We start from the raw sequence: 12859 nt of genomic DNA on the forward strand, positions 1-12859 counted from the left end.
GAAAGCTTAGGGCACAAATAATAACCTTGAATGTGCCCAATTCTGTCCGATCTTGGAAGCGAAGCAGGGTTAGGCCCGGTTAGTGCTTGGGCGAGCGACCACCACGCACAAACAGGTGTTATAGGCTGTCGGCCTCTGGCCATGTTGTGGGCAGCGGAAGGAAGTGCATCAAAATCCATTCGGCTGTAAAATGTACTCTGGTCCCCGCTTTCACCAACCCACGCTGACCAACGTGGTGAAGTATGATCAGAACCCCCCCACCTCTCCCCCGAAAAACGACCCACACGGCATGGGGGTGGCTCATGTCCAGCAGTGGATTAGCAAAATTAGTGTGCGCGTTGTCGCTGCTGACGTGGCAATTGAGCCCCATTGCCGCGAACAAGTTGGAAATTCATATTCTTTGGGTCTTTCGGTAAAGTCACGTAGATAGGTTCACAGAAGATTTAAAAAAAATAAACTTCCTGATGGCGAACGCTTGTGTTGCGATCGAAACGTCGTAGTTTTTTGTTCTTTTCTATAAACCTATCTATGTGACTTTACCGAAAGACCCAAAGAATATGAATTCCTGCAGTTACGAAAGCTTTAAGTCAAGATTTAATTTGGAAATTGTTCCTCGGCTACTTTGTCCAGCAGTGGATTGATGATGGCTGATGAGGGCCGTCGGTCGTGATGTCATCGAGCGCTTTCCATTGCCACCGGCGCTGCTACCAAAAATATAAAATCGCTCTTGGGATCGCAAACACACGAACACACATGCGCACACCCACGTGTACGTATAGATATATTAAATATATTTCAAGGCGCCACGAAAATAAGGCGTGTGTCATGGCTGAAGAGAAACAGAGGGGATGATGTTTGCGAGGGCCCTGTTTAAACGTCCGCCAACCTCGCTGCTAATAGCCTCTTGTTGCTGCTATTTGAGGCTCGGAGGGAGCGCATTTGGCTGTAGCTGCTGACCTCATCCCCCGAATCGCCGCAGCTGCCTTAGTCACCCCCCCCCGGCACCGCGCTTAGAACGTCTCGGGCTTCTACGCAGAAGCCGCGACATCTGCCAGATCGCTCGCCGCGTACGTCCATCTCGGTTTTTTTAGACGTAAAAACTTAGACCCAGGGCGCGCAAATGGGGTGCCGCCGCCTGGCTGAAGAAGCCCGCTGAACGGACTTTTCTCCTGCAGTGGTTCCGCAATGTCGGCATCCGTTGCCTGACACAAGGTGGTTGACTGTTCGCTACTCGCGTTCCTGAACGGGGGAAATGCCTTCGTCTTTTTTACCCAAGACAACGGTGGCGCGATTAGAATATAGTTGGGAGAGAAGTGCGTGTATATTTTTAGTTTAAACGTGACGGTGCAAAAACGTTAACAGCATGCTACCGTTTTTTTTTTACCGCTCCTAAACGGACAGCGCCAAGCACGTGCGCATGAAGCCTGAACTCCGCTTGACCAGCGCTTATCGTGATAGACGAAAATGAGCGGTTGGCAAAGTGTGCAACGCGTTTTTAATTGCGGCAACTTGTGGCAGGACTATCTGTCTGGAATTTCCAAGAGCAGACCCCCCCCCCCCGCACGATTACTTTGAGATTGTGAACAGCGACGGTCGAGTCGGAACAAAACAATTACGGCAACGAGCTTATCGCTTTTGCCTGCGACCGCGCACTCCTCCATTTTAATTTCATCATTTAACCCAGTCAAGTAGAAAGCTGGGGAAAAAATTGAAACCTGCTTACAGTGAGGGAAAAAAGTATTTGATCCCCTGCTGATTTTGTACGTTTGCCCACTGACAAAGAAATGATCAGTCTATAATTTTCATGGTAGGTTAATTTGAACAGTGAGAGACAGAATAGCAACAAAAAAATCCAGAAAAACGCATGTCAAAAATGCTATCAATTGATTTGCATTTTAATGAGGGAAATAAGTATTTGACCCCTCTGCAAAACATGACTTAGTACTTGGTGGCAAAACCCTTGTTGTCAATCACAGAAGTCAGACGTTTCTTGTCGTTGGCCACCAGGTTTGCACACATCTCAGGAGGGATTTTGTCCCATTCCTCTTTGCAGAGCTTCTCCAAGTCATTAAGGTTTCGAGGCTGACGTTTGGCAACTCGAACCTTCAGCTCCCTCCACAGATTTTCTATGGGATTAAGGTCTGGAGACTGGCTAGGCCACTCCAGGACCTTAATGTGCTTCTTCTTGAGCCACTCCTTTGTTGCCTTGACCGTGTGTTTTGGGTCATTGTCATGCTGGAATACCCATCCACGACCCATTTTCAATGCCCTGGCTGAGGGAAGGAGGTTCTCACCCAAGATTTGACGGTACATGGCCCCGTCCATCATCCCTTTGATGCGGTGAAGTTGTCCTGTTCCCTTAGCAGAAAAACACCCCCAAAGCATAATGTTTCCACCTCCATGTTTGACGGTGGGGATGGTGTTCTTGGGGTCATAGGCAGCAAGTTGAGTTGATGTCAAAGAGCTCCATTTTGGTCTCATCTGACCACAACATTTTCACCCAGTTGTCCTCTGAATCATTCAGATGTTCATTGGCAAACTTCAGACGGGCATATATATGTGCTTTCTTGAGCAGGGGGACCTTGCGGGCGCTGCAGGATTTCAGTCCTTCACGGCGTAGTGTGTTATCAATTGTTTTCTTGGTGACTATGGTCCCAGCTGCCTTGAAATCATTGACAACATCCTCCCGTGTAGTTCTGAGCTGATTCCTCACCGTTCTCATGATCATTGCAACTCCACGAGGTGAGATCTTATATGGAGCACCAGACCGAGAGATTGACAGTTCTTTTGTGTTTCTTCCATTTGCGAATAATCGCACCAACTGTTATCACCTTCTCACCAAGCTGCTTGGCAATGGTCTTGTAGCTCATTCCAGCCTTGTGTAGGTCTACAATCTTGTCCCTGACATCCTTGGAGAGCTCTTTGGTCTTGGCCATGGTGGAGAGTTTGGAATCTGATTGATTGATTGCTTCTGTGGACAGGTGTCTTTTATACAGGTAACAAGCTGAAATTAGGAGCACTCCCTTTGAGAGTGTGATCCTAATCTCAGCTCGTTACTTGTATAAAAGACAGCTGGGAGCCAGAAATATTTCTGATTGAGAGGGGGTCAAATAGTTATTTCCCTCATTAAAATGCAAATCAATTTATAACATTTTTGACATGCGTTTTTCTGGATTTTGTTGTTATTCTGTCTCTCACTGTTCAAATAAATCTACCATAAAAATTATAGACTGATCATTTATTTGTAAGTGGGCAAACGTACAAAATCAGCAGGGGATCAAATACTTTTTTCCCTCACTGTATGTAATTTCACACATTCGAGACCGTTTATCTCGATTTAACAGGGGGCCCCTGGGTTGAGTTTGACACACCAAAACAACCGATTATCGTGCCGTTAAAAAGGACGTCCCTGCTGAATAACGGCGAAGAAACGAATCGGCGAGTCCGTAGTGACACGTGCCGCAAAACGCATCCGCCTTACCCCAAGTCCGTAATCCACACGTAACTTGCAACCAAACTGCCAATGAAATATAAATAGTGAAGGCGTACGAAACCAGGCCATCTGAATTTCTGCTGAAAAATAATATACGAGTCCCTGACGTGCTTTCGGATTGAGTGAGGTATTTCAAGAGTGCTCGCTTAGCTAGGAGTCTATGGATTAATTTTCCCACGATTTGAAGTTACGATTGAATGCTGGGATTCGATTCGAGAATCGAGTCTTTATTGTCTCTTGTTCATGTTCGTGTTTTTCGTTTGTTCCGTCTCATCTTGTATGTTCCGTCTCATTCGTATCGTCCATCTTGCACGTTCTCTCTCGTGTATGCACTCGCTGTATGCTCAAGTCTCGTATGTTCTTTACTGGTTTGTATTGTCCGTCTTGGCAGTCTTTTGTACGTTCCGTATTGTTTCGCGTGGATTGTTTTGTTTTCCATTGCCCTGATGATAACAGTTACTTAAAAAAAAATTGCGCATCCAATAGATTAGCAATTCTCCCGCGCACAATCCGGTAACGTTGTATCGTGAGCCAGAGCACCGATTTTAATTGAATCGCCACTTCCCTGTCGGATGTTTCGTGTTTTCGGAATCGAATGCTCACCTGAGCGCGTGCGTACACGTTGTGTGTCCGCCGCCTGCCCCTCCCCTGTTTTATGCCGGCCAGCCCGCTGTTTGTGACGTGGAAGATCGGACGAGACAAACGCCTGCGTGGTTGCATCGGCACTTTCTCAGCCATGAATCTGCACTCAGGACTCAGGGAATACACCCTAACCAGGTGAGGGGCGTCCTTGCCTGGGCCATCGCCTGTCAAGGGCACGCACCTGCACAAAAACAATCCACGGTGGTGAGAAACCTTCCCGGGCCTCTTAATCCGTCTGTCGGTGTATCTGTCTGTGTTGTCATGGCGACTCGTCAAAATGAACCAACACGAACTCGACTTTGGCTTACGGTTGCGTTCCTCTGATGGGTGACCACCACCATGCACAAACAGGTTGCTATGGGCTGCCGCGGGGCCACGTGGGCAGCAGAGATCAGTGTAGCGAAATCCATTGTTGCACTGTACCTCTATTCCCCGGCGTCTATGCATCCTCACCTTCGCCAAATCGCAGTGAAGCCGGATCCAACACCCCCCCCTCTGCACAACCCACACAGCGTGAAGAGACCATCATCCAGCAGTGGATTGACAGAAGCGCTCCACGTGTCACATGTGTGGCTTTGCTCGACACTGTTGCGTGAAAATGCTACCCTGCGAAATACGCATGTTTCCACGGTTGTAGGCTTGGCTCTCCGATCTGTTTGATCCTTTATTGTCATGGTGGTGAGATGTTAACTACAGGAGGTTGTGGGTTCAATCTCAACCCTGTTGCCTGTATATTTGGAGTTTGTGGTCACGTGGATATTTCTCCGGGTCCCGAGGTCTTTCCCCCCACATTTTAGAAATGTGCGTTTAGAGTATTTGGCTGCTATACATTTGCTTTGTGATAAGCCACTTTGTTGAGCTGTCGTTTGTGGCCAGGTCACTTCTGAAAAAGAACTCTGCAGCTCAGTGGGCCTTACCTTTTAGTTTACGGCAACCGAATTTACTTCCTGAAAACGCTCCCAGAACGATGAGCGAAACGTCGGACGTCGTGCCGAGCAGCGGTGTGGCACAACTCGTGAGGACACCGGAGAGGCACAACGGGAGCTCTGTTCTCGTGAAACAGTCCCAGCCCAATATCCGTGACCCCCCCCCCCGCCCCGTGTCTTTTTCTGTAGCTGTAAAATAATTAACGAGTGAATAGGGGGGGAGTAGGCCTCTCCAGTAGCCCTGAAAGTCACATGATACGAGGCTGACACTGCCCCCCCCCCCGCTGGCTAGATTCGCCCAATTGATAAAAGGGGTTGTCCATTTCTACAATTAGTTTGACAGTTATCGGAGAATGGCTATTGGCTTTTTTAAAAGAGAGCGGTCCGTTTTCAGACCCGGGTTTCGTCACTACCGTGCTTGTTGGCGGGCGGCGTTGGTGTGATTTGCGTTTTTTTAATTAGCTCGCACGCGGCGATATGCGAGGGCGCTTTCCGTTCGATTACCCCCCCCCCCCACATGTAATTACCAAACTTTATTAATAATAGCCTCGCCTAATTCCTCATGGTTAAAAGTGATCAAAGTCAAAAGTGTTTCAGCGTTTCTGCTCAAGCCTAGCAATGGGCAGAGCTAATCTCCAGTGGTGGCGATGGGCCACTTGTGGAGATTTAAAATTCACATGTTGGTGTGTAATTTATGCATTCTCTCAAATTGATTTGTACGCTCTCTGTATATGTATGTGTGTGGTGATTTGAGTGGTGCATGTAAGAATCATTTATATACAGTTTGTGCGAATATGTTAGGTCCACTTATGGGGTGACAAAGACATTGACTTGATGCTTCAAATGGGACACAATGTAAATGAGACATTGCAATTAAGAACGAGGAGCTAAACGTAGAACGCCGTGCCGAGACACAATACAAATGAGACATTACAAACTCGACGGACAGCATGAATGAGATGGTACAAAGTAGACACGGTACAATCGAGACGGGCAAAAACAAACGGTACAATACAAACGGGAACGGACGATACAAACTCGATAAAGAATGGGACCGATATAATAACACCAAGACAAAAATAAGTGCTTGCTTGTAATGCATCGATTAAGTATGAATCCTAACAATTCGTCACATTGCTTGCTGGATTGAATTATTCCCGGCAAACCTCCGTAAACTTCCCACATTATTTGTAACTCAAGTTAACGGGCCATCTCGGCACATCTCCGATGTGAAGAAAAGAGCACAGATCCCACAGCGCCCACCTTAGAAATGTTGGCCGGACGTTGAGGTTTTTTTCTGCCCCCCCCCCTCCTCCTCCCGCTTTTAATGAAATTTCAAATTTCCAGTGCAGTCACGTAAAACGCCGTTTAATATTCTGACCGTGTGTTTTTTTTATTTTTTACGGCCACATCCGAATTGCACGCGCTGAATGACGCCAATTGTCTCGGTCCGGATCTTGGTCATCGGCCCACCTACGTTTTGAGATTCCGTCCAGGGATGAAACTCGTTAGCGGAGCCAGCTGCTAAGATTCCGCCTTTGTTTGCGTTCATTCAAATCCACGCGACCGACTGCACGAGTTAACGTTGCGCAAAATGGTCAGGACAACAGGCACAACGCCCATTAAAATCTTTTCGCTATAATTTGCAAGCGCAGGGTGTCGTTCGGGGGAGATGACCTCGTAAACACTGCGATTGTGAAACGGGTATTTAAGATGCCACGCTGCTCAGAATGTAAATGTAATTTGCCCCCTTGGGTAATGCCACTTTTTTTAAAAGGTATATATTGTTTTTTTTACGATTGTGGTATCGGTATCCCCGGCACGGAAAAAAAAAAACATCCATTCCGAATCCTTGCAGAGCGTTACAACCATTTGTGTGAGAGAACGGCACGTGGAAGTAGACGCCCTGGAACCACTTCTGAGATTCCCCTTTTCCACGCTAGGGCGACTGCAGTTTCCCCTCGCACCCTCGCTGTGTAGAGGTTTTCGTCACGTGACAGTCAAACGTCGGAGCGCACGACAAGTGCAGCGAAACGTCGGCCGTCGTGCCGAACAAGACGCGGTACAACCTGAAAAACACGCTGGATGGCGTGTGTCCCCTCCCCCCCCCCCCCCCCCCCCCCCCCCCCCCCCCCCCCGTTCGATTCGTCCGTGCGTTTGGATTCAAAGGTTCGTCACACCAGCCTGTGGCAGTGGATCGTAGATAGAGGGTTGCCAGTTCATGAACAAAACGAGGGGTGGAACAAACGTCAGCTGACGGAGGAATACGCTGAAATGGAAGCAGGTGTAGGTGATGCGGTAACACCATTGCTCAGGACGCATTGTAGGGGAGTGGCTTGGGAGGCTTTTATTCAGCAGTGGATTGAGCATGGCTGTTAACAGATTTTGAATGAGCAGAGGAGTGTTGGTAATACAAACAGTGCATGGTGGGGAGGGGTAGGGCGGTGTGTAATTATTGTTAAATGTTTTATTTTCCCATATTTTGTATGGCATCTGCGAACAACACTCCCTGTTGTTTGTAAAATCGGTAAATGCCAGATCATTATTATGATTACTTTGCCCTCTCTTGGCTTATTCACTGTTCCTGTGACGCATCGCCAACGTGGACGCGGTGACGCGAGGTCCGTATGACATTATTGGGTTTCATGTGACACCCACTATGACCACACCGACTCTTGGGGTCTCCACATCACCATCATTATCATCTTTATGATTATTATCATCAACGTCATACACATCATGATCGTCAACACCGCAGTCATTAGGTGTGTAACGATTTGTAAAATCGTTAATCAGTATCGATCGTGTGAGCTCACGATACGTGTATCGAATAGTGTCACAATTTGTTTTTGATTCTTATATCTTGTATGTCGTGTGTTAGCATAACACCTCGATGACCCACAATGTTGAATTTGTATTAAAAAATATATATTCATTATTGCATCGGATCGCGACTCTACATTGTAACAACACGCCCCCTTAATTGATGTCAGGATTGTCACCGCTGTTATCATCGTCATCATAACCGCCGGTGGCATCGTTTTAATTACCGTCAAACATTATTGCTATAATTTCATCACCGTTGTCATTGTCAATGACATCATACAGCCGTTGTGTGCCACACCAGTAACCTGCCGTGTACTTGGCTACATTTAGATCGAGCTGCCGCAGCCCAGTGAGTTGGTAGTCGAAGTTCACCACGGATCGCGATCTCACGGAAACGCTCCCCGTTCGTAATTCTGTCAGGGCGACCATCCTCGAAAGGATCTTTTTTTAAAAATAATTTCGCTTAAAGCTTTTGTTCACGGCGCAGAGTTGCGTTCGGTTTGGCGCGCGTTTTTTTTAAAGTCGCGCGTCAACCGTGGAGACGCGAGGCTTTAGAATTGGACCGAGAGACCCAAAAAAAAAGCGGTGCGCACACGGGAGTCCCATTCGTCATATTGACTGCTGAGAAACGTGAGTGGGCTTGGCCAGGGCTCGTCGCTGGCAGCGACAGTACGGCCTCCTAGCGAGAATAATAAACCGGGTGCCCGTCGCAGGAGGGCAACGCGCCCAAGATCACGACCACCGCGAAGACGGAGTGGTGACATGGGCTCGTGCGCAGATGCAAGATGGGTTGCTGCTCTACGAACCCGGCGATCCGAGTTCGATTCCCACTCACGGCCACCGACACGAGCGACGATTATCTGAACCGGTCCTGGGCTCCCTGAGGTCGAATCGGCCTCAAATGAGTACCTAGAGAGACAAAGGCGGCCATGCGTGGTGCTGGCCAACCCACCCTTTCATGTGCCATGCCAGCCTTCATAGTTGCTCGATAATGGCACTTGCCCCAACAGTCTGATAGGCCTATACAGGGGCTCTTTGTCTTTGTGTGTAACACATATACTCTTCGTGTGTGTATGTGTGCGCACGTCACCTCCACTGTGTGCATCTCTGCTCATTCCCATCCGCTTCACTAATCTCCTCTGCTCGCCCACGGCTACGATCTGCCCGGCGACAGGCAGGAGGCATGGCTGTGATTGGCTGCTTCTCCAATGTGCCGCCGCCTCATTGGTCGCCCACCCCGCACGGGCTGCCCCCCACCCGGTCCTCCTTTCGCTGCTGCTGTCGCTGGGGCTCTGGCCCTCACTCGTGCAGCATCATCAGTTTCGTCAACAGCAGCAGCAGCAGCATCATCAGCCGCAATAGCAAAAGCAGTACCATCAGCGGCAGTGGCATCATCAGTAGCATGCTCTTCTTCAGCATAAGTGGTATAATCATCATCGTCATCGGCAGCAGTAGTCGTAGCAAAAGCAGAGTGTCAGTATCAGTACCGTGAGCATCATCATCACCAGCGGTAGCAAATGTAACCGTAGCTATCATTACTATCGGCAACAGTAGGAAAAGCAGTACTAATACCATAATCAGCAGGCAGCAGTATGATTATAATTGGCATCGGCAATAATAGCAGATAGAGCAGCAGCGCACCGTCATAATCGGCGGCAGAAGCAGTGAAAAGCATCGGTGGAATAAAATCGGAGCAGCGATTGAATTTGGCCGGGGTAGAATCAGAAAGGCGTCGTGGGGCGTAGGGTTAACGGTTTGGTCTCTCGGCAGCTCCCAGCACCGAGCCGCGCCACAGATGGCACACGGCGGTGGCGGTGGCGAGGGGGGGGCAGGCGGGCGGCACGCCGCCGGTTGTAATTATAGGGCGGTCGCTCGCCGTTGGGTCGCGTGGGAAGCCGCCTATAAATAATCGACCGGAGGAAAAGCCCTCCCAGCCATAGCCGGGTTTGACGAAAGGAGTTTGTGGGCGGTGGCGGCGTCATTGTGGCGTGTGACGCCGCCATGTTGATGAAAACAGCCGGTTCTCGTTATCGGCCGTGGCCGCTCCGCTGCTGGATGAAGGCCCCCCCCAAGCCGTCGCCCTCCCGCGTGATCCCACGATGCAGAAAATTCCGCCAGCACCTGCGCGCGTCGAGATGTTTATCACATTCCATAATCTCTCTTCCCCAAGGCTGTTTTACATTGATGGTGCTGTTTGTTGCTGGCCGTTTTATATTTTTGGTCGTTGCCCGTCAACTTTGTTTAAAAAAAAAACGAAAATGAAACCCATGACAGTTAGACCAAAATGTTTACATTTTCATAGCTTATATTTTATAAGTTAAGTGAAAGACCAAATTTAACATCATTGGGTTTTTTTGTGTATGTACAGTCATTGGTGATGAGGCTGAAATGATGAACTCGCTCGCTACACTTGAGAACCTGGATCCGAACCCAGGTTGTCAGCAATGCAGGCTCGGAGATCTGACTCTTGAGCCACCCAGCCACCACCGTTCAAAAACTTGCCGTCAAAGTCATTTAATTATTAACACGAATAGAGAACTGTCTTTGCTTTTTTTGTTTAATTTGATTGATTTGTAGAACTGTGTGTGGAAATATCGTCGTCATCGTCAGCCATGATCAATCCACTGGCGGATGAAGGCCTCAAGCCGCTGCCACCTCTCCCGATCCTTACTCCTATTGTCCCACTATTTATACAGCTTCTGTTGGATAGACTGTGGAAATCTTAACAGTGGAAACATCGGTTTTTTTTTAGATGCAAGTCCACTTCCATCGCGGGTGGTGTCGCCACCTCGCCAAGCTCATCTGGCCCAGCGTTTGAGGGAATCGGATTACCTCTTGAAAGCAAGAACAATTTTCAGTGAAATTGACGCAGGTTATTTATAAAGTGTCATCGTAGGAGGATGTTTAAAAAATAAAAAAACCTGCCAGCGTCCCGTTCTGCACGGCCACCGAACATCGATAGTTAACGCGCCCCCCTCCCTCCACTCCCTTCCCAAAAACCAGCTGAGCGGCATTTAAAAATAAACGTGAAGGACTATATTCTGCATGGTGGTTTCACGCTGCACCTCTTACGATGCAGCCCTAGGTAAACAGGGGCCCGCCAGAGGATTGGAGAACAAGGAGAGGGGAATTTCTAAAAGCAGCCCCTGCTGCGAACGCAGGCAGTAAAAATAACACAGCTACCAGCTCTGTGTCCATTGAGCGGGCCTCCATCTTGTCAAGGTGGTGGGGGGGGGGGGTGCGTTTGACCGCGCAAAACAAAAAGTGAGCACCTTAAAAAAATATATGGGGTAAAGGCGCAGGCCTGCAATTGTGCTTGTGCAAGCCATCGCTTGCGGAAGGGATCCTCACGAGGAGGAATTCGGGAGAGCTCCTTTGAAAAAGTGTGTGTTTGGCCTACTCCTTCGGTGGCTCACTTACATCGATGATGGGTGTCTGCACCTGTATACAGTGTGTCGACTTACGTGTAACGCCGTGTGCCTGCGTGTGCCTGCGTGTGCCTGCGCCCTTCCAGTGCCCTTAAGGACAGTCGCTTTCCAGCCATGACGCGGGAGGAGCTTCCGCGGCTGTTCTGCTCCGTGTCGCTTCTCACCAACTTTGAGGAAGCGGATGACTACCTCGACTGGGAGGTCAGGGTGACTCCCAGCGTACACCAACACGAGCAGCAGCTGCGGCAGCAGCATCACCAGCGTAATCGCCACCATGACTATTACTCACTGCTAGCATTAGCATTATCCACCGCTACCATGAACACTATTATATCAGCATTAACACCACTTGCGATTAGCGTCACCACCGTCATTACCAACACCATTGTTACTCTTACTTCTGCCACCAACACTAGCACCAATACCACCACCATCGTGTTCACTGTCATCAATTATAATAATTTAGTCAACTTGGTATTCGTGCCATTCTTGCAGATCAGAGCCACCGCTAAAGAAGGTGCAGTGTTTCACAAAGTCTGTAGTAGTTTCACAATAGGGAGTGATATCGTTGCGTATAAACCAAATTGACTAATTTGCGGTGTAATTGTTCAATTTTGGCAAATTTCGGACCTTGACGCCCTGGCCTACTCCTTTCGAAGCGGACGGCGCTTTCCCACTACGCCCAACCAGGGCAGCCTGGATTCAAACGGTGAACTTCTGCAACAAGTGGCAAACACACCACTGCTGTGCCATGTCCCCCCCACCCCCAAGATGGCCCAGGGGTAGCACGTTGTTCTCAAGGAACTGCTGTCACATCACCTCCTCCCCCCAACACCACAATCGACAAACAACACCACTGTTGAGACTTGCACGAGCGCCGCTATCACCAGAACAACCACCACCGCAGTTACCACCAGCTCTTATGTCCACCACCACCAACACGAGGTTTAGAGTGCCACGCAATCGGAAGGTTGCGAGTTCAAATCCTGCTTGGGGGTTATCTCAGCCCATCATCCTTCGATGGTTGATAACATTTGGTACCACTTTGCGGGAAGTCACCAATGGTTGTCCCATGTATGGACAGACTCCCCCCTGGCATATGAATGTGGAATTTCCACAAATTGCTCAGGCCTGCGAACAGGAGATGAGCCACCGACTTAACGCTCGTGCGAGCGGAAAATCAATTTGACTCCTGTAACTAGCGGAACCGCGACCGTCCCCGCTAGCGCCGAGCCCCGTCGTTACGACCGGCGATGCCGCCGTCGGCGCGACTGGCGCCTCGCTCGTGCCCTCTCCGCGGTCTCCTCGTACTGGACCCCGGGGGGGGCGGGGGAGGGGAGAAGCGCAGTGGGTTACCGGTGGCGGTGGTCTCTCTTTACAGGTGGGCGTGCACGGCATCCGGATAGAGTTCTGCAACGAGAAGGGCGTCAAGCGAACGGCCACCTACCTGCCCGAGGTGGCCAAGGAGCAAGGTAAAGGAGGAGGCAGCACGCAGGCTCGCTCGGCGAGTGTTGACGATGACGAGTTCTCTTGCACGTGCCGTA

The 12859-nt window shown here is 49.4% G+C and overlaps 1 protein-coding gene across 2 annotated transcripts in view; it reads left to right on the forward strand.

Annotated features, from left to right (window-relative positions):
- The window catches only part of LOC116952549 (AMMECR1-like protein), a 61692-nt gene that overhangs the window by 42418 nt on the left and 6415 nt on the right, over positions 1-12859 (forward strand). For both annotated transcript variants that reach the window (XM_032971993.2, XM_032971995.2), the window contains exons 3-5: positions 4160-4270; positions 11402-11516; positions 12697-12787. In XM_032971993.2, coding sequence (XP_032827884.2) covers positions 4160-4270; positions 11402-11516; positions 12697-12787 — 317 coding nt within the window. The remainder of the gene's footprint in view (positions 1-4159; positions 4271-11401; positions 11517-12696; positions 12788-12859) is intronic.

Source organism: Petromyzon marinus, chromosome 47, assembly GCF_048934315.1.
Source record: "Petromyzon marinus isolate PM22_M1 ecotype Great Lakes invasive population chromosome 47, UKy_Petmar_22M1.pri1.0, whole genome shotgun sequence".
NCBI classification, from domain to species: Eukaryota; Metazoa; Chordata; class Hyperoartia; order Petromyzontiformes; family Petromyzontidae; genus Petromyzon; species Petromyzon marinus.